The sequence below is a fragment of the Crinia signifera genome, chromosome 6, assembly GCF_055691185.1.
Source record: "Crinia signifera chromosome 6, ASM5569118v1, whole genome shotgun sequence".
Classification (NCBI taxonomy): Eukaryota; Metazoa; Chordata; class Amphibia; order Anura; family Myobatrachidae; genus Crinia; species Crinia signifera.
In genome coordinates this window covers 248367690-248390656 of record NC_139222.1, presented here as the reverse complement: position 1 = coordinate 248390656, position 22967 = coordinate 248367690, and the positions used below count along the sequence as shown (strand labels likewise).

At 46.5% G+C, this 22967-nt stretch overlaps 1 protein-coding gene across 8 annotated transcripts in view; it reads right to left on the bottom strand.

Moving 5' to 3' along the window:
- Nucleotides 1-22967, bottom strand: part of SH3PXD2A (SH3 and PX domains 2A) — a 296381-nt gene that overhangs the window by 24984 nt on the left and 248430 nt on the right. For 5 of the 8 annotated variants that reach the window (XM_083149276.1, XM_083149277.1, XM_083149278.1 and 2 more), the window contains 2 exons: nucleotides 16755-16838; nucleotides 8512-8629 (listed from right to left, as the gene is read on the bottom strand). In XM_083149276.1, coding sequence (XP_083005402.1) covers nucleotides 8512-8629; nucleotides 16755-16838 — 202 coding nt within the window. The remainder of the gene's footprint in view (nucleotides 1-8511; nucleotides 8630-16754; nucleotides 16839-22967) is intronic. The other 3 variants (XM_083149279.1, XM_083149282.1, XM_083149283.1) reach the window with 1 other exon arrangement.

Below are 22967 nucleotides of genomic sequence, written 5' to 3'. Positions count from 1 at the left end.
AGGACACAGCAAAGATATGCAAGAAACCTCTGTGTCATCTACATATATGTCTAGTGTCCATGAGTCTTTGAAACACTGCCATCTGCTGTCACCTCTGCAGGCCACCATTCGCAAGCCGGGGTTTGGTGGACTCCCAACCGCAGCCTTGCGAATCAACCAGAACAACTCCCAATATGTGATGAGCTGTGACAAGTTTCCATGAAGACGACGGACCATAATTTCAAGGAAATGTAAATATTTTAAACACATCCTGTTAATTTCAGAGGAAAAAAAACATTATCCTTTTGCCTTGTGCATGCAAGCGAAGGGAGGGGGGGGGGGGGGGGGGGGGCTGGCAAGGTGACGGGGTTAAATACAACCTTAAATCTTTAGTCAGATACAGTACAATACCGTACGTGATAATATTGGACACGAAAGCCAATCTAAGTCTAAAAAATAGGATTTTGGGTACCTACCGGTAAATCCTTTTCTCGTAGTCCATATGGGATACTGGGCTTCACTACTATGGGATTGAGACCTCCGCAGGAGAGACAGGCACATAAAAGAACTTTCAGTGTGGGTGCACTGGCTCCTCCCCTCAATCTCCCTCCACTAGTCAGTTAATGCAAAAACTGTGCCGAAGGAGAGCATGTGAGGAGTATGTGATAATGTATTGTGGTGAGATTCATCCAGCACACCCAAACGAACAAAAAACATATAAAAGAGGTGAATCCTAACAACTTAAGAGGACACCTGTAACTAGAACAAATCTATAGTCATACTATAGAAAACAAGGCAATAAGCCTAACCATAAAGTAGGTCTGACAGCAGAAAAAGCCGCACTGAGGCGGGCTCCCAGTATCCCATATGGACTACGAGAAAAGGATTTACCGGTAGGTACCCAAAATCCTATTTTCTCTACCGTCCAATGGGATACTGGGCTTCACTACTATGGGGAGGTCCCAAAGCTACCAGAACGGGTGGGAACGTGCGGATTCTGCTGTAGAACCGCATTCCCGAACTGGGAATCCTCCCTGGCCAGGGTGTCAAACTTGTAGAACTTCACAAACGTGTGTTGCCCTGACCAAGTTGCGGCCCTGCATAGCTGCATTGCCGACACCCCTCGAGCAGCCGCCCAAGAGGTACCTACAGACCTGGTTGAATGAGCCTTTACTGAAAAAGGAAGCGACAAACCAGCTGATGCATAAGCCTGCTGGATAGTACATCTTATCCACCTGGCAATGGTACGCGTTGAAGCAGGTAAACCCTTCTTCTGCGCATCATAAAGCACAAACAGGCTGTCGGTCTTACGGATCCTAGCTGTGCGCTTGACATACCCCTTAAGGGTGAGAACCACATCCAAGGTATCTGGTATATCTGGGTGTGTCGCGCTAGAAGGGACCACAATAGGTTGGTTTAGGTGGAACCCTGACACCACCTTTGGAAGGAATTGTGGTCTAGTCCTGAGTTCCGCCCTATCGTTGTGGAACACAAGGTAAGGGCTTCGACAAGATAAAGCCCCGAGCTCGGACACCCTCCTGGCCGAAGCTAGAGCCAGTAGAACAACAGTCTTCCAAGTGAGATGTCGCAGCTCAGACTCCTCCAGTGGGACAAACCGGGCTGATTTTAAGAAAGTAAGAACTACTTCCAAATCCCATGGTGCAGTGGGAGGCACAAAGGGGGGCTGAATCCTCAGCACCCCCTGTAAGAAGGTTTGGACTTCCGGCAAGGCCGCAATCTTTTTCTGAAAAAACACAGATAGAGCGGAGATTTGGACCTTTAAGGAACCCAATCTGAGTCCCTTATCCAGGCCAGCCTGAAGGAAACGTAGCAGACTGTTTAATCGAAAACTGGCCGGAGGCAAGTCATTCTTCTCACACCAGGCAATATACCTGCGCCATATTACATGATAATGAGACGCCGTCACCGGCTTCCTGGCTTTTATCATTGTAGTGACGACAGAGGGATGTAGACCCTTGTGGACTAAGATCTGCCGCTCAACCTCCAGGCCGTTAAACGTAGCCGCTGTAAGTCCTGGAAGACGAACGGGCCCTGGAGGAGCAGGTCTTCTCTTAGGGGCAGACGCCACGGGTCTTCCACTAGCATGGCCTGAATGTCCCCGTACCAGGCCCTTCTTGGCCAGTCTGGTGCCACCAGTATGGCCTCCGTCCCCTGATGCCGGAGCCGCTTTAGCACCCGAGCCAACAATGGGAGAGGTGGGAAGAGGTACACCAATTGGAAATCCCAGGTCCAGGTGAGAGCGTCCACCGCTATCGCCCCTGGGTCTCTGGTCCGTGCACAGTACATTGCTACCTTGTGGTTCAATCGTGAAGCCATCAGGTCGATCTGAGGGAGCCCCCACAGATCCACTATGGCATTGAACACTTGAGTGTGAAGGCCCCACTCTCCCGGGTGAAGATCGTGACGACTCAGGAAGTCCGCCTCCCAATTGTCGACCCCCGGGATAAAAATGGCAGACAGGGCCTGGACATTCTGTTCCGCCCAGGACAGAATTTTTGACGCTTCTCTCATGCAAGGCATGCTCTTGGTACCACCCTGCCGATTTATATAGGCCACAGTGGTGGCATTGTCCGACTGGACCTGGATCGCTTTTCCCTGTAACAATGGAGCTGCCTGTAACAGGGCATAGTAGACCGCCCTCAACTCCAGCTTGTTGATATGAAGGCCTGACTCCAGTGGAGACCATCGACCCTGTAGGCGGACTCCCTGTGTCACAGCTCCCCAGCCCCTCAGGCTGGCGTCCGTGGTTACCAGAATCCAGTCCTGGATCTGGAACCGTCTGCCTGCCAACAAATTGGATGAATCTAGCCACCACTGTAGCGAGATCCTGGTTCTTGTTGCCAGGCCAATCCTTCTGCGCATCTGCAGGGGGGAGCCGGACCATTTTGTCAGAATGTCCAGTTGAAAAGTCCTGGAATGGAAGCGGCCAAATTGTATTGCTTCGAATGAAGCCACCATCTTGCCTAGAAGCCGGAGGCAAAGATGGATCTGTACCAGAGGTGACTGTAGGACCTCCCTGACCAGCTGTTGTATTGCAGTGACTTTTTCCATCGGCAGAAAGACTTTTTGTTCCGACGTATCCAGGATCATGCCCAAGAAAACCATCCTCTGGGTTGGAACCAGCGATGATTTGGGCATGTTCAGGATCCACCCGTGGTCTCTTAGAACCTGTATGGACAGATTGAGAGCACTGCTTAAAGCCTCCGCCGACCCTGCTTTTATTAGCAGGTCGTCCAGGTATGGCACTACATTCACCCTCCGGAGCCTGAGTAGGGACATCATTTCCGCCATTACCTTTGTGAAAACCCGCGGGGCTGTCGACAGGCCGAAAGGTAACGCCCGGAATTGGTAATGGTCGTTCCCCAAGGCAAACCTGAGATAGATTTGGTGTGGGGGCCAGATAGGGATGTGTAGATAGGCGTCTTTGACGTCTATAGAGGCCAGGAACTCCCCTCTTTCTAGGCTGGCGATCACAGAGCGCAAGGACTCCATCCTGAACTTGAACACGCGCAGGAAGGGGTTCAGTGACTTTAGGTTCAGGATGGGTCTTACTGAGCCGTCTGGCTTCGGTACCAGGAATAAGTTGGAATAATAGCCCTGGCCCTGCTCCGTGTCTGGCACCGGTACAATTACCTGAGACTGAAGCAGCCTGGTAATGGCCCCCTGAAGGAGCACCTGATCTTCCTGGGATGCTGGAAGTGCCGACCTGAAGTATCTTTTGGGAGGGGGCTTGTCGAATTCCAGCTTGTAACCTAGTGAAATGAGACCCCTGGCCCAGGGATCCAGACCCGAGGCGTCCCACACATGGCTGAAATGCAACAATCGCGCTCCCACCGCGAGAGAGTCTCGTGGCGGGAAAACCCCGTCATGCTGCAGGCTTAGAGGAAGTCGCGGCATTTGGACGGTCCTGGGTGTTGGAGGTGTTAGGCTTCCTAAACTTGCCTCTCGTGCCCCTGCTGGCATTGGAGGCGCCCCTAGCCTTGGGGCGAAACCTGTTCCCACGAAAGGACTGCTGGGAAGCACCTGTGAAGGTACGCTTTGCAACCGTGGGGGCTGATGGAAGGAAGGTAGATTTTCCTGCCGTGGCTTTGGAAATCCAACCGTCTAATTCACTGCCGAACAGCCATTCTCCTGTAAAGGGAATACCCTCCACACTCTTCTTTGAGTCTACATCTGCAGACCACTGACGCAGCCACAAGGCCCGTCTGGCTGAAACCGCCATGGCTGAATTGCGCGCGTTTATTGCGCCCAATTCTTTTTGTGCCTCGCACAGGATTTTTGCGGTATCCTGAATGTGACGCAGGCTGTCCCCTATCTGGGCCACAGTCATGTCACCCAACAACCCTTCCTGAATCTGGGTTGACCAGGTATGAATTGCCTTGGCCATCCAGCAGCTGGCTAAAACTGGACGCTGGGATGCCCCACTGGCCGTATATATGGACTTGAGGGTAGCTTCCAGCCTTCTGTCCGCCCCGTCCTTAAGGGTGGATACCCCTGGGACTGGTAACAACACCTTTTTAGAGAGGCGGGAAACAGAGGAGTCCACTACCGGTGGCTCCTCCCATTTCTTTCTGCCCACAGGTTCAAAGGGATATGCATTTGTGAACCTTTTTGAAAGAGTAAACCTCTTATCAGGGTTTTGCCATGCAGCCCTGAAAGCAGTTTCTAACTCTGCCTGCTCAGGGAAGTACACTGGCTGTTTCTTCTGAGTCATGAAGAAAGGATCTCCTTCTGTGGATGCCTCTACTGGGAGATCTAAAACATCCCTAATGGCCCTGATAAGGGGCTCGGGACCATGCACTGCCGCCTCAGGAGCTGGTTCCTGCAGACCCTGCTCCTCACCCTCCTCCAATATGTCCTCATCGTCCTCATCTGTGTCAGGATCCATAGCAGTAGCCTGCCTCTTTTGAGGCTGTGCGGGAGGAGGAGGTACATTTTGGGTATGAAGAATATCCACCCTGGCAGCTAACATGGACAATTCCCTCTGAACCCTCTGCGTTTGCTGAGTGTTAGTGGAAAGCTGTGAAGCCACAGAATCCAACAAGGTTTTTATGTTGGAGGCCCACGCAGGCTCCTGCTCGTTTGCCTGCGACTGCCCCGCAAGCTGTGGGGGAACCCCACTGATCTGGGTGTCAGCACTACTGGGCTGTGGTGACATACAAGCCTCACAAGTAACCTGGGACTGTGACTTGGGCACAAACTTGGTGCTACACACCATGCAAGTGAACTTTTTCACCATGATGAGATAATACTACAATGTCTGTAGTAACAAACACAACCCCCACGCAGTCACACACGTGCACACACTGCTGGATGTGTTTCCTCTGAGTGAAAACAGACTATGTGCTTGCTTTACCGTGTCTGTAACTAATCAGTGGGGAAAAAACAGAGCAATTGGGGAGCCAAGTGCACCCTTAACCTGAACTCACAGATCTGGGTGAGCTGGTAACGCTAAACACAGTGATATAACAACACAGTGTCTGAGTAAGCTAGATAGCGCAGCAGCGCTAGATCGCTATAAAAAAACCTGCTGTCTCTGCCGTGCTGCAAGTACCCGGATCCACCACGCCAGTGAGGAGCCCTGTAATGGAGTCTGGCAGCGTGTGAAGAAGCAGGAAGTGACAGCGCGCGCCCAGCAGAGCTTGGTCCCGCTCTGAGTGAAGCCCCGCCCCCTTACACGGAGCTGGCGCTTACATGTATTTATACTGACATTATCAAAGGTGTAAAATATATATCATACATTATACCCTGAGGGGTGTCCCTGGTGGTCCAGCGGCAGCACCCCTATGCCAGTTTTCAGACGCGGTGTTCACGCGGTCCCTGCTGGAGAGCCGCCATTACTAGCCGTCGTCTAGCCGCACCAGCAATGGCTGCGGGGACCCCTTGTGGGACCCCCAGCCTGTACTCACCACCGATGTCTTCAGACCTGTCAGGGGTGTGCGGCGGCTAGGGGACTTGCTCGCTACAGCGCAATGCTGTGCGGTGACAAGTCCCACGCAGGACTGGATTGTCCTGTAGCAGGGTCAGCTCTGCACCTGAAGAGGCCGGGGACTGACCCTTCCCCTGACACCCACGAAGCAGGACAGCTGTGTGGTCACTACAGCGCCCCAAAATAACAAACTTGAAAATAAATGTAGAAAAAACTCTGGAGCATCCAGAAGCACTGCCTCTCCTGAGGCACATTTTTCAAAACTGACTAGTGGAGGGAGATTGAGGGGAGGAGCCAGTGCACCCACACTGAAAGTTCTTTTATGTGCCTGTCTCTCCTGCGGAGGTCTCAATCCCATAGTAGTGAAGCCCAGTATCCCATTGGACGGTAGAGAAACTGTCTTTGGGTATTACGTTTCCTAGGTAGAAGGCGTAGACATTAAATGATGACAAACGTAAATAATACCATTGCTGCTGAGGCCATCGTTAGAAATGTAAACACTGTCCCAGAACCTTTTATGGTCAGGAATGACTTCATTTATGTGTTGGACAACATTTCAATAAACAATTCCAGTGTACACTGCAGGTATTATAAACATTTCCTATAACTTCTCAAGTACCTACTGTCACGTTCTGCTATAAATAGTATCTCTATTGACATACTGAGGCTTTTGGATTTCTGCTATGTTTTGGTTCACTAAAGAACATTGTATCCCTAAGAACTCAAGAGATTTACAATTTACACAACCAGAACCTATAAACCAGGCGATTAGTCCTCTGTTATTACGAGACTGTTAGCAGGACCCATGCACTGTGCAGTAACCTTTCATCTGTAGAGAAATGCTATTTCTGTACAGTCTAATCATAATCATCTATTTATAAGGGGTCACAGATACATCGCTGGATAGTCTTACGGATATGACATACAATGCAACAAATATGAAATCAAATAGAATAATTCTAATACCAGACACATGGTAAGCATAATAAAACACACATAGACAGCCGTTAGCTAGCAATAACAGCTATTACAGAGACAAGTATGAAAGCCATGCGTGTGATTGAACAGCTAAGGATTCCACATAAGAAGTCAATGGGTTTGAGAGGACACCGCCCATGGAATTAACAATCAGGAGGAAGAGACTGTAGGTGCAAATGGATACAGTGGACAAAGGAGGAGGTGTTGAGGTTCTATGAATGGGCAGGGTATGCCACAATGCAGTTGAGAGCTTTGAGGAAGTTTTTGAAGTATTGTAGGATGAAAGATGATCTGGTTGGGTGAAGCAAGGCGTTCCAAAGGTGGAGAGCAGACAGGGAGATGTCTTGAAGACAGGACTGGAAGGACATTATAAGAGGGATCCTGAGCAATGCAGAGTGGTCAAGCTGGGGAGTTTCTCAAGATGAGATTGTAGGTGAATGAGGGGCAGTGTTGGAGTGGGCCCGAAAACATTCGACGATTGCCAACCATGGAATTATTTCTACAGTGCTGGCAAATCTAAGTCAGTCTCTGGTGACTTAAGGCCCCATACATCGAGGCGATTTTGTCCTATTTCGGCCAATTGCGACCAATCAGCCCGTTAAATCGGACCAAATCGCCTCTCCCTGACATGCCGTCGGGTCCTCTGCGCATCAGACCCGACCAGGTGGCCGGACTGGCAGGCTGTCCGACCACCCATTCCTCCAGGCGGGGAGGCGGGCGGTAAGCAGGGCGCATGCGATCCATCACAACGCAGGGTATTGGGTGTCCGTACACTGCTGCGAGACATCGCAGGCAGTGTATGGGCACCTTTAGACTTTTGGGGTCCTGGCCCGAGAACTGGATGGGTGGCTAATGGGTAGCCGCCTGCCCCCAGAAGCCAGGTGCCTGCCCACGTTGGCATGGGGATGCCCAGTATTTCCTAGGTGCACCTGGCATTTTCGTGTTCATGCCCAGGAAACACTAGGAGTTTGCATGCAAACGTTCCCTTCCCACTTCCTTCACGCCACTCCCTCTGTGAGCACCACTCTATGCAAGTCTCTAAAGGCACCCCCACAGAAGCCCTGCACATGCGCATAAGTGAATATGCGCATGAGCAGTGCTCCATCATCAGTCCCCCATTTGAACGCATGGGGAACCTTCGCAAACCAGAATGAGGGCCCTAAGCCATAAGCATAAGTAAGACAAACCGCTCAGATGTGTTAACTCACCATTTAATGTTACTAGACAGTAGCTTAATACACATACTGTATACACAAAGGCTAATAATTTCTACCATCCTGCCTGATATCAATACATACAGTACATGTGACCAATACTGCTAGGGATACCTGCTCTCTGTGCATTGCCATGCCACTTAATTTGAAATATCCCAAGAGTATAACACTTTTTGAGTGAAAGCTTAAAGATGAAATGCAACCACACATGGGGGTGATTTATCAAACCGTAGAGAAAAATATAGTGGAGTAATTGCCAGTAGCAACCAATCACCCAACCAATCACCTTCTGCCTATCCTTATGTGGAGCATTACTGACTCAGAGTCAGTCTCTTTTGGTCTCTGCAGGATATCTTTACATTGGCCCATAACCAGTCTTCTTTGTCTTACCTTATGTACCACCACCCCTCCAAATTCTTCTGGATGACCTCCACCGTGACGCCTTTCTCAAATCCAATCTCATCTTTCCCTTGGCTGGTGTAAGGCTGTACGGTAATGTATTTTTCTTCTAATGGCAAGAATAGGAAACGATTAATAACATGTCGGACAGTTTCCAGAACAGTTATCTAGTTATTACGTGAAGGTCAGCATGCTCTACAGACATAGTACTTCTTTACAGTGATATAACGCACAGAATACTGAAGACAATACAGAATGGTTCCGGAGGAAATACCATTAAATTTAAACAAAACATAAATGTCCCCACAAAACAAGCAGAGACAAATACACATCACATACACAAGTTGGGCAATGGACGGTCCCCTGTAGTGTTCTTACAGACATGATTGTTTTCCATGAACCCAGGGCAGTTGTCCCTCTCCGGATTACAGATTTAATTGACATAGAGTAAACAGATATTCTGTAAGCACCTCAACATATTCGGAGGGTACTCTTTACCTAGCACGGCGCCCATCGCGGTCATCGCGGGCATTGAATGCACTTAAAAATCGGGTGCGACGCGACCGACGCGATGCCCGCGATTTCCCATAGGGACCAATGTTAAATTTCTCAATTGACCCGATTTTTCTGTTCAATGCCTCAATTGACACGATTTTTCCATAGGCATCAATGTTAAATGGCCCACAGAGGCCAAATAGCCACCCTGAAGTGTGAAATGGCCCCCACAATTGTTAACGCCACCCCACGATCAACGTGAACCCGAAGCGTGGCGAGCGCAGCGAGCCCGCGAGGGGCGGCGGTACGCGTCCTACGACCTTTTCATACCCCCACTATCCACGTCGGCGTGGAGTTGAGAATAGAATAGTGTGGCGAGCGCAGCGAGCCACCGAGCCCGAAGCGTGGCGAGCGCAGCGAGCCCCGCGAGGGGACGCAGATACCTGTGAAGCCCGCGAAGGGACGCGTTTACCTGTGAAGGTATCCGCGTCCCCTCGCGGGGCTCGCTGCGCTCGCCACGCTTCGGGCTCGGTGGCTCGCTGCGCTCGCCACACTATTCTATTCTCAACTCCACGCCGACGTGGATAGTGGGGGTATGAAAAGGTCGTAGGACGCATACCGCTGCGCTCGCCACGCTTCGGGTTGACGTTGATCGTGGGGTGGCGTTAACAATTGTGGGGGCCATTTCACACTTCAGGGTGCCTATTTGGCCTCTGTGGGCCATTTAACATTGTTTTCTATGGAAAAATCGTGTCAATTGAGGCATTGAACAGTAAAATCGGGTCAATTGAGAAATTTAACATTGATCCCTATGGGAAATCGCAGGCATCGCGTCGGTCGCGTCGCACCCGATTTTTAGTGCATTCAATGCCCGCGATGCCCGCGATTTTTTTACCTGCGATGCCCACGATCAAAATCGTGGGCGCCGTGCTAGGTAAAGAGTACCATTCAGAGTTTTTATTATTAGTTATTTTGGGATATACATATGTCAACAGTCGGGATCCCGGCACACAGAGTCAATTCTCCCTCGTTGGGGTCCATGACCCCCATGCTGGCCTTAAACACTGCAGGCATCTTTTTCCAGTGTGAGAACAGCTTCTGTGACACCCTGGGGTAAATTCAAGAAGAATTGGGTTTTCCATTGTCCGATTGCTGTATAAAATTCCAAACGTAACTAACCATCAGATTTGAGAGTCAACTGAATGTTGATGAGCATGTAAAGTGTAGATCTTTTGTCTGAATTCCTTTTGGATATAACCGTTACCTCCTTTACAATCTGTTGTCAATCTGAAGAGTAATGGATGGATTGGCATTTAGGAAAGCTCAATTTTGGAAAAAAGAAAATCTATCTATGGTTTTATCTCAATCCGGAATCTCTTCTACTGCTGCGGATTCCTTCAGTATTTATTTGATCTCATCGTGGTTTCAGCATGACATTATGTTATTTATTTACTGCTGAAAGCTATTGCATAAAGAAAAGCACAATCTGAAAGTGTTTACAAAGCAGGCAGATGGTATATATTAAATATTAAGTAAGCAATGACAAGGCTGGGGTGCAGAGTGTGCCTTTCAGAAACACAGACGGCTATGAGCTGCCCAGTAATAGGCATCAACCCTCCCCCCCCCCTTCCCCGAATACTTGATACGGGCATTAATGAGAAACCCCCCCCATAAATGCCGGGAAGGCCCATGACTTCTAATCCACCTGAGTTATAGGTAATGGAATCTTAAAAGATGAATTGGGTTAATCGATACCGTGATATGCGTATTCAGAACCCATTAGCCAACAAGGGCGGTGGTAACACTGAAGCAAGTATCAGTAAGTACTTACAGCCTGGTATGTTTGTTGGCCTTAAAAATCTTTTCGTGGTTATTGAGCGTGACTTGGCAATGCTCACTCCCCTCTATGGTGTTCCATAGCACAAATTCTGTCTGGATTACTCGCTATTTTGCACACAATGCAGCCAATGATTTATTGATATGTCACTGACTGGTGTCCAATCACGGTGCCCACACAGTATGGTATTTGCAGAGGTAAAACATACTGTATGTGCTGCTGTAGCTGGCAAGGTATAAGGCATGTATACTGTATAGGGCAGTGTCAAGTTTCCGGTTCCAAGACACGTATTAAATAACTGATCATCCTGGGCATGGGTTTATATATTTATACACTAATGTGCTATATTCAGACTCAGAAAGCTGGGACTTGTACATTGTCCCAGCAGTATGGGCACTAGTCCATTTCATACACTGCAGCTTCAGCCCTGTATCCTAAAACAGAGATCCATCCATATTTAGGAGTCCGGGTATTGCAAGGGTCATCAATTTGATAATCACAGATACACAATAGATTTTACAAATTAGCTGCACAAATAGTCCCATAGGAGACTTTTTTGTAAGATGTAAGTTTTATTTGGTTTGGGCTTGTTGGAGGTCCACGGCAGGAGCACATTTCCTCCTCTCCACAGTGCACTGTTAGTGACACATTGGGGTGGGAGAGACAGCTTCATACTGTAGTTTCTTTTTAAACTTTTGTAATAGGCGTGGCCTTGCCTGCCCGATTTGGTACCCCCACAAGTACCTGGGCCCATTCTCACTCTTAATGGTCTTGCATTTGCTGATCTGGGTAAAAAAGTAAAATACAGATTTCCCATATGATTCCATGCCTCTAACCGCTTATCATTATACATAATCTACAAAATTATACCAATTCCATTGCAACAAAAACACTATTCTTAAGCACCTAGAACACTCTACTGTAAGTGAATAGGCATGGAATTATGATGCAAGAAATTCAGGGAAAAGATATTAATCTAGAAGATTTGCTACCAATAGTGGTGTATCAATGTTTCACCATGAACCTTCAAGAGGAAGTACCACTAGAGGCAACTGGACAGACCAAATTAACCACTTGAGTGGTATGCCCGGAAATTTACCGTGCTCAGCAGCGCTGCCGCAGCAGGCTGTCCCAGAGAATATACGGGCAATCCACTATGCAGTAGGTGCACGCCAGTGGTGCCTCCAACAGAGCACCACCTCTAGGGCCCCCCACCCCCTCCGGCGATCATACGCCAGAGCTCCACTGACGATCCCCCAAGCCCTGGTAGGTTTGTCCTGCCCCAACAAAACCCACCACTCAAGGGGTTAATCCTCAACACAAAGTGAAAACAAAATGATCTGTTTTAAACTTCCTGGATATGGAGAGAGGGTGCTGTGAAAACAGAGATTGGAGGTAGGAGCAGATAGGGACTACGCCGTCATTTTGACATGCTTTTAACTAGTAGCCAAAAAACAGCAAGCCTTCAAAGTAATGCAACACAAGGGAATTTTTCAGAACAACCCAGCACTTGGGCAACATCAGATTTGAATGCATTATTTCATTTGCAGTAAGGAAAAGTTTATAAATGTGCAATGATGAGGTTAGACCTAGTAATCATACCCCGATGTCTGCCAACATCATATGTGCTTTGGGACCAGGCTTGATGTCCACGCACTTTAGGGAAAGAGAATTCACAACGATTTACGGCTGGCAAGCCAAGACTGGCCACTCTTCATAGAACAACCACAGTATATGTAATAATTATTGGCGTGGAACGCCATCAAGGACATATTTGAGAGGTTCGGCATGTGGCGAGCATATTTCAGGGTTATTATTTATTGTTGGGAAGAACGTATTTTATTAAGAAATTTTCCTTTGCCTGCATCTGCATTAAAACTCATTAAAACCACTCAAAAAAGCCAAAGAGGTATACAAATAAACCATCTATAAACACAAACAATGTGGGCCTAGCCATTAGGAATCACATTTTAATGAAATTGGCTTTTGTATCCCATATTTTATTTTCTAACTGCTATTATTATTATGATTACTCTTGTTTAAGAATAAAGCACCGAGACATTTCTAGATGATTATAATCATAAGCTCTAAAATCGGAGCAACGCATTTTTATGTCCCAGCGGTGGTCAGTTTAAAACCACATGTATGAAACAATTATAGGCAGCGATGTAAAATTGCCCACAGAGGGTAAAGATGCCAAGAGAGAAACGTCTATTATATTCTATCATTTGTGCTTCTAATGGATAGGACGGAGCCAAGTTCAAGAGCATGCCACAGATTTAGAGCTCAGAACCGCTCGTGTTGTGCCAGATTCTCGTCTATGGTAGATACTAAAATAAACAATAGATTGGAATTCGACCTACTCACCAGTTGTATATAGGAGAAATGTATCAGCATATAATTTATATCAGCATTGAGATACAACCTGTATCTCAGCATATAGCAGAGATGCAGGATGTCTTTCTGCTGCAATGTAACTAAACCACAGTTGCTGAAGAGGTGTTGCAGAACCTCACACCCCATAGTTATATGTACAAATACACATGCTCCCCAGTTGACCATTCATAAAAGTGTGCTTCGTGTAAAGTTTTTCCCAGAGTGCATATGTGCAAGCTGATAAGGCCTTCCACGCGTGTTAATCACAGTGAGTAACGACAAGGCTTCACTGCAGTAGTGACTGTCATGAGTAACGACAAGGCTTCACTGCAGTAGTGACTGTCATGAGTAACGACAAGGCTTCACTGCAGTAGTGACTGTCATGAGTAAGCTCTGCAGCCATCATCAGGTGGTGGTAGGTATTTTTGACAAGTGACTTGACAACAATTTAAGAAATAATTTCAGGGTCTGGAGGTAGTAAGATTAAACAGTCCTACTGGAGAAATCTAATTTAATAACACCGCTTGCTAAATCTGACTTTTAGCCCTACAGGATTTTAAATATAGGTTTAAAGTGGGCTTTAACAAAATGGCTGACTCTACCGTGAGAAGTTTACTAAGTGGTACTAAGTGGGGGTACCCCAACCTTCCAGGTTTAAATATATCCATGCATGGCCATAGGTGACTTAATTAGTACCTCAGTTAATTTGATTTCACCATCTGTTGTGATCCATGGATATACTGAATATATGGGCCGTTGGGGTGCCTTGGGGTTGGTGTATGTGTTATAATTTACTGTATTATGTCAATAAAGTTATTCAACAGCTTGGACCAGATGGAAATATGCACATGATATTATAAATGGGATGCTTCCAATTTAGCTCTCTGTAGCTGCATTGCACCATACTACCAAATATACCTAATCTACTGTATGGTGTTGTTATTGCAATAAGGCGCACTCTATTTCACTGCAAATAAATAGCAGCGCTCTGTCTACATAAAGACATACAAAAAGTTTAACCGTTTCAAAAGGAGACTGCGCAGTTGTTCATGGTTATTGGCCACCAGAGTAATATTTAGCGTTGTACATATATAGAATTCCGTAGATTTTTCTGCAGGCTCACTGGATAACTAAACGTGACAATGGTTGAGCACATCTGCATTAGACTACGTGGGCCCCATAATTATAGCACACGGACACATGGGGGCCAATTCTGGATCACTCAGTGATCTGAATTCGACCCCTGCCCTGATGAGTTTCGCAGTGGGGAGGGACAGGGGCGGGCGGGAGCGGGGACCACCCATGGGAACGCCCAGCGTTTTATAGTGGCCCGATGCCTCTATATGACGCATACAGTACACCAGTGGCCACAGAGAGTTTTCCAGCGGTTCCGGGCTGAGGGAGATGAGGGATTCCCTGAACAAAAACGCTCGGCAGCGGGTGTGTGACTACACCAAACACCGTAAAGCCATCTTATTTCATACCTCCCAACTTTTTACTTGAACAAATAGGGACACTCGCGCGGCGAAGCCGCGCGTGCGCCCGAAAAGGGGGCGGGGCGTATGCAAATGAGGGCGCGGCTTATGCTAATTAGCCGCGACCTCATTTTCATACGAGAATAGACGCTGTGCGCATGCGCACAGCGTCTATTCTACTAGATTGGGGGGTCTCCCAACTGCCACCCCCCGCAGCGGGACAATGCCTGCCGCGGGTGGGACGTCGGGACAGGACCCGAAAATCGGGACTGTCCCGACGGAATCGTGACAGTTGGGAGGTATGTTATTTGGAAAGGGAAAAAAAAAACCTGAATATAAGATGCTAAATATTCTGAAAAAATACAGATCTCATAAAGGCATTAACTAAACTCTCTGTTTCCAGACCGCAGCGAGATTGTATTCTTAAATAGTTTCCCTCAGTCAGCAACCTCCCCGGGTGTCTTACTATCCCTCACACTGCCCTGCTGTCTTGCATTGGGAAAAGTCATCCCCTGCTCCAGAGGGGGCTGGGTTCATACACAAGAGTTGGAAGCTGTGGTTTTCTGCATATTTTACCTCCCCTAGTATGAAAAACAAAGAGGATTGAGGAATTGTTAATCAGGAAACTGTGTGTTTGCTATGTCTGTGGATGTGGGTGCAAGAGAGAGGATCTGTACTTTTAACTGGAGCTGCTGTTTAATATCAGAACCTCATGTGTTACACTACACTGGGATAGTTAACGGTTTCGTGGGCATCTGCTTCTGAACAAAAATAGTGTACAGTATACAGAAGACTCCGTCATTAGCGTTGTGGAACATTCATCAGTACGGATTTCTAGTGAAATGTACATTATATAGAAATGTTTTTTTTTCCAACTTTATTGGCAGATGAGTGATTTATTGGCATATAAATAACAGCAAAAAAAAGCTTAAGTGATATCTTGTTGGTATATTTCAAACTGGACTAGACTGTCGGAATGCAAATGGCAGCCATGTTGGTTGAATGGAGCAGTAGCCACAGGCTTCAGCTAGAGCAGTGGTTCTCAAACGGTGGGTCCTGACCCCAAAGTGGGTCGCAACCAACTCTGCATGGGGTCGCGACTCCATGTTGCTGACCATCAGGCTGATGACTTCTCTAACCTCTCCAGTGATCCAAGGACTTTGAAAAATCAGTTGAATTGTCTGTTACTTCAGACTCCTCCCATCACTTTGTGCCTCCACCATACTGCCATATATGTGTGGTCTTCTGACAACATTTGTGTGTGATCGTTCTGTGGTAACTTGCTGGGGTCCTGTAATAATTTTTATTGTCTGACGGGGTCCCAGAACAAAATAGTTTGAGAACCACTGAGCTAGAGCAGTGTTGGGCAAAATTATATTTTTTCTATACAGGATATTTCCACAATGGCCACATTACTGTTATAGTTATGTAATCCAAATGCCAGTAAGAAAAATGACGTTTCTCAAAACATTCTATGGAAAAAAGCAAAATGTAACGGAGGACCACAAAAAAAAACCTCTTGCATGCCCACTGGTGGCCAGTATGACAGTCCAGCTGTATTACGCCAGAATTATTTCTGGTCACGAGGGCTACATATATAACTTAATTGAGGGTTGAATATGGCCTTCAGGCTGTCATGGCCTACCACTGTTATAAAGATTAGAACTCAGTTCCTTTGTGCAAATTTCTGTACAATGGAACACACATTTCAATGGACACTCATTTTTATGGACATAATAACATAAACACTCAACAAAATAAATGTGTATCAAACCATTAAGAAGCCCGCCAGACAGACAGAGAAGCTAATGGCATTTTACCACAGTGAAAAGATATGCAACAGTAAGAGATGGCAATGGCATAATGGGAGTATAGGGTGGTTAGTACTGTACGTGCCCAGAGATTGTAGAAAAAAGCATAGGCCAGCATTAAAGTAAGTCAAAGCTCATTCAAACTTTAGGCTACGCAAACATGTACAAGCAAAATCAGCAGCCCCCTTAGTATCCCACGTGACTGCAATCTCTTTAGCATATCAGTAAAACTCTATTCACCTCGGCTCTGTTGCCTGTTGACTATGCCACCCAGCGTCCAGCGCCGGTCCAAGCGCCGCAGATGAGCCTTGCGCCTCTTAGTTACTAACAGAGGAGATGGATGTGAACATAAGGAGACAAACAGAAAGAAAAAAACATGATGGGAGGATGTGAATAATAAACAAAAATATGAAATAAAATTACATGAACAATGAAAATGTTAAATGTAAAATATTAGAAACGGGTTGAAATGTTGGAGGGGAACATGTTCCCACCGAGGCAGGAAGATGAGCAGATGAGCAACAGTTATCGGAAGTCCTGGGTAGCGAGAAACCACCATTAGCAACAACAATGCCCCTTCTTATTTATTTTCCAGTACTTTCAAGCCTTTTATCCTATACTTGGGGCCGGATGTAATCCCGACGGAGTTCAGTGGCCATGCAGGTCAGACCTTTTCTTAAAGGGGCAATCACTTAAAGGCAAAACCATGCCTTGTAAGTGATTGCCCCTTTTAAAAAAAAGTTTAAGTTCGGCCAGCAGCCTGCACAGTTACGGTATCCGAAATTGGGCGGCATTACATCCGGCCCTTAGACTCCATGGAGAAAATGCTAACATTTCTTAAATTATTGTAAATTATGCGTACCTATCTTTTGCATAAGTAAATTGCTTTTACATGGTGCTATATGTCCAGAGGTGCCCCACATACCACGCACCATGCACCCATTTCATTATATTCAACTGTCTGTTGGCCCTGTACTGGAAAATAACACTGGGAAATGACCGCCATAGCCATTTTACGTTCATTTGCATATGCGCAACAGAGATAGTGCGCCATATTCCCAGACACCCACACATGCACAGTAGACTCTCGCACAAGTCTGCCAACGTCTACTGCACCATCGTAGAGGAGGGGCCCCAATTGGAACCTGCATTTGGGCCTCCACCGGTCTTAAATTGCCTGTGAACCAGACCCTATGTAGGGAGATGATGGTCTTTTACATCACAATAGGTATTTGTGATTACTGACCTCAAGTACACTTTATACAATTTATATGTTTGCTAAAATTTACATATCCCACAGAAGGGCCTCCGCCACTCTAGGTCCAACTTTAATTAGTGACATTTAATCGGTACAGTTCATGTGGTACACAAAAAAACAGACAAGATTAGTCTATCCTTATAATTGTGGAGCCTGGAGAAGTGATTTGTGTAAAGCGATGACTCAGCAGCCAATCAGCTACTGTAATTTTTTTCAAACCCAGGGGGAGATGCTCGAAAGCAAAAATGCGGCAAAAAACCCAGTTATCAGGGTTTTTACCGCATTTTCGTATGCTCTAATGTCCGCACGCCGGGTCACCTGACGACACCCTATAGAAGCTTCTCTCCGCAGCACTGTGGGATCCGCAAGAGGTGTCCTTTGCTTTACTAATATTTTTCAGAGCCTTAAAATATAGTAATAATGCGGTAGCCGAAAGACTGGAGCGGTAAGGGGCGGCGGATGTTAGAGAATCCCGCCCCCTGCCTTTAACTTAACAGTTAAGAGCTGATTGGCTGGTGCATTATCACCTTCCACTTTATTACTTTTCCAGGCTTGATACATCTATACGGTATATATTATACGTGTCAGCAATCAGAGGCATGAATGGGCAGATATGGCTTGTACAAGGCATTATCTATCAGCAATAAAAGCCATCACAGACAGCTCATAACATATTTTCATTAGATAAAACTTTTTTTTTTTTTGGCACATTTGGTTTCATTCAATGCTATAGTCCACATTTATACAAACCCTTTTGTGATTACATGCATGTGCGTATGCAGCTCAATGTACACTTTCCCCCTGCAGTGCTGCCTCTAGCAAAGTGTGCGTACGGTGTGCAAATAATAGTAATGAAAACAGTATGCAAAGCGTCGTAACACCCCCACAACTCCTACGGATTTCATCATTTCAAGGCATATTTTATTTAAATGAGCTGCAATAATTAATATTCTCAGATCAAAGTGCTCAGCTTCTCATGACACGGATGTCTGAAACTTCAGAGCACAATTACTATTCATTCAGAAATCACTTTCATCTGTTTTGAATGGCTTAGTACTGAGAGAGGTGCAGTATTCCCCTAGCAGGGTAATTGTAGGAGTCTCTCACATCCAGAATGACTTCAAATCTATGGGGGTAAACTGACCAAAGCTTCTAAAAATTAAAAGTGATCTTCCCCAAAACAACCAATTAGATTAGGTCTATCAGTTCTCTATTGCAGCCTAGAAAATGATAGACAGAGTCTGATGCTATGGACAATATCACCTATTCTCATTTGAAGAAGCTTTAGCCCTATAATAAAGTTTGATTCAGCATGTGCAGCGTACAGAGTCCTTGTGACGCAGCCCCGACGAATGCATGCCTCCCCCTCCCCCCTTCCCCTAGGGATGGCCATCGTTGCCTTTGCCATCGATGGCAAAAGTGCAACTGGCCATCGATAGTGTATAACTATTCAATGGATGACCATCGATGTTTTTGCATATCGATGGTCATCCATTTTCTATGATTGAGTGGCCTGTGGGCCAATCAAAATGTGGGGACGGGGCTTTGCGGGTGTCAGGGACGGAGCTATGCTCCATGTTCCGGCACTTTACGGAAAAAGCAAAAATGAAACTATTTGTTTAAGCTATACATCGATGGTGGGAAACCATCTGGTTCTCCCCCATCGATGGCAAAACTATTCAACATCGGACATAAACCATCGATGATTTTGAATCTGCCCCTGTATGTATTGGGCCATGTGTACAGGATGTAATAAGTGTATTGGGACTCATCAATTATTAAGCTAAAGAAGCACATTAATTAGTCGGATAAGGGTGAATATTGCGATCTGTTCCCTACTGGAACACCACCCTATTAGAGAACCATAAGAGTGAAGGGGCTTAGGGTACTTCCTATACTACTACAAGAGTGACCTGAACAAATATAAGCACATTTTTAATAATTGAATTCTCTTGTGCTGCACAAAATCAATTACTACAGAGTGCAGAACTTTGGGTAATAATATTTGGCCAGATGTATCAAGCTTCAAAAAGTTTTAAAATGGAGAGTGATAAACAGCCAGCCAATCAGCTCGTGCCTGACATGTCATAGGCTAGATTTGAAAAATGACAGGTCTGATTGGCTGGTTGTTTGTCATGCCCCACTTTATCACTTTTTGAAGCTTGATACATCTGATCCATTGAGCCCTACAGAAACTCTTCCCAGATCTTTGTATACAATAACACACAGAGATTATACTAACACTTATAATTAGAGGGTACAATTTACATTTATTGAGCTGCAGTATTAGTAAATAACAAAATAAGCCCTCTGGTTTCTCACAGCACTTCAGAGAGGATGTGAATCAGGCCAGCACGTAAAGCTGGGAAGGGAGGAGAAGGAGGCGTAGATGAAACTACAGCATCAGGATAACGAATGATCTTTATTAGTAAGGATGGCAGCTATACAATGCTGTCCTGTGCTGGAGCCTTTCAAAAGTATTTACACACTTTAGCAGGTTTTACATTGCGTGATCTTACATCCTGGAATCAAAAAAGATTAATGTGTGAGATCTCCCACGTGCTTAACATAAATTATAATGCGCACTTATTAACCCACAATTAGCTGCAAATCCAGAGAGAAAGGTACGACCTGTTCATTGCTTGTTTATTTTTGTGTGTTAAGGTGTGTACATATGATTTTATTTCTACTATAGAGTCAGTGGCGTAACAATAGCCCCGCAGGCCATGCGGTGGCGGGGAAAGTGTGGGCGCCGGGGGGTCTGCAGGGCTATTGTTACCCGCTGCTGCTGCCTGCCGGAACATGCTACTGCCGCCTGCCTGGACCTGCCGCAGCCGCATCTGTCTGCAGTCCCTCTTCCTGGCTTTCCTGGCTTCGAGTCCTGCAGTTTTTGAGGATGCTAGAGAAGGCTGCGGCCTCCTATAGCATCCTTAAAAACGGTCTGCTGTATGGGGGCAGCCATTTTGTGAGTGTCACTTTTCATTAGCAGCAGGAGCCAGGAGAGCCGGGACGTTACACAGCGTTACGCAGGGTACACACTAGGTGACTCCCACGGGAAGCGATATAGTTAACTATATCAGCGGTGCCACCAGAGAGCGATAAAATGTATACACACTGACCAATATTGTTTGTGTCAGTGCACTCTTGTGACCAGAAGAGGTCATTGTCTTCTTTAGTTGCCCATACATGGTGCGAGGGTGCCGTGCGATGTGCTCTCCTGCAGGCATCCCATCACACAGCACATAAAGTCTGTGCAGCCCGTGCTTTTTAAATTTTGCTTCAGATCGCATCGCGCGCCAATTGTATGCGATTTGTGTGCAATGCGATCTAGTTCAAAACACATCTAAATATTGTACCGTGTATGGGCACCTTAACCGCTGACAGCCAGTATCTCTGACTAGCTAAAAATCACTTAGTTGCCCTGGGGAACTTACTCTTTTTATAAAAAAAAATGGGGCAGATTTATTAATGAGAATAAAAAGAGATAAATGCGAGGGTTATAAAGAGTAAAGCTCCCCATACACAGTCTGTTTTGCCGATCCGTTTTGTACTTTTAAAGTACACATCATATCGGAACACATGGCTTGTGCATGCATTGTGCATGCACTGCGATCCGATACGATGTGTACCTAGTACAAAAAGTATGTGCAGCACATACTTTTTGTACCGTACCGTGCGGGAGCGCGCATCGCATAGTACAAAACGGAGCCGGTGAAAACGGAGCGTCTATGGGCTCCTTTACAAACATTCAGCCATCAAGTCCTAACTACCATTTTCAAACAGCCTATGGGGGAGATTCTCTATGCAAGAAATGCGGTAAAAACCGGGGTTTTTATCGCATTTTGGGATGCTGTAAGCATCCTTCGCCGGGTTAACGCGGCGGGGGGCATCGCCAGAAAAATCTGGCGATGCCCCATAGAAGCCAATGGGCTTCTACCGCATCCCACCGCCGCCCCGCAACGACCCCCGCCGCCCCGCACGGACCCCCGCATTGCCGCCTCCTCCCTTACCTGTGTCCGGGCAGCACAGCGCAGTGCTGCCCGGACCTGTGACCTCCTCCCTGCACTGATCCTCTTCCGGGTGCAGGGAGGAGGAGAGCCCGGCGCAGCAGCAGCAGCGCCGGGTGTGGGAGGGAGGGGGGAGCCGCCGGGACCTGCTGGGACCCGGCGACTCTCACCGCAAAGGACAGCTCTTAACGCAAGAGCTGTCCTTTGCTATCATTATCGCATATGTTAGAACATATGCGATACTTATAAATGCGATGGGCGGCGAAGGGGGGCGGAGATTCTTAGAGAATCTCCCCCTATAACATGACAGTTATGAGCTGATTGGCTGGACATTTATAACTCTTTATCACCCTCGCGTTTTTCTTTTTTAACACATCTGACCCAAAGGGGGAAATTTACTAAGATCGGAGTTCTATTTCACATGGATGTTGCTAAGGGCAACCAATCAGAATCTACTTATTTATTTTTATTGCTGTAATAACTGGTGATCAAAAATCTTTCTTACTGACTGTGTGGACAAACAGGCCGCAAGACTCAGACTGTGGCATAAGAGTGATAGAAAGCCACACATAGTATTCCAATGACACAGTGTTGTAGGAATGTGTTCTTTGGGGTACATTGGGGAGGACTACATTTCCCATAATCCCTAGGGGGCTTGCAATGTTATTTAGCACGGGAATGTTGCTGAGGTCACACCTGTGATCTGTATTTGTAATATGAGATATGATGTCACACTTTGGAGAAACAACTTTATCTTATGTGCAGGTCCCCTGTGCCTTCATGAGGGTGTAGCACAGTTTTCAGCCTCATCTGTAGGAAAAGTCTTTCTCTATTAAATGAACAGGTTCACTTAATATTGCTTTAACATCCATATATATCTTGCAGCATAGTAAATTTGCCGAATTCTCAGGCCCGATCACGGACGATCCTGGTCGTATTCAGGATCACCCACAATCAGCATTCCTCCCCCAGAGTATCTTTAGACTGGTCTGTTGAGACAACCGTGGGACTCGGGTACTGAAGGGGTGTGGTCAAATGATGGGAGGCGTGGTCATGCCTCTTCTGAAAAAAGAAAACTATGTAAACTCATACAAATGTCCCCCTCTGCAGCATGAGTTTACATCGTTTTCTTTTTCGGAAGAAGCATGACCACACCTCCCACTATTTGACCACACCCCTTCAGTACCT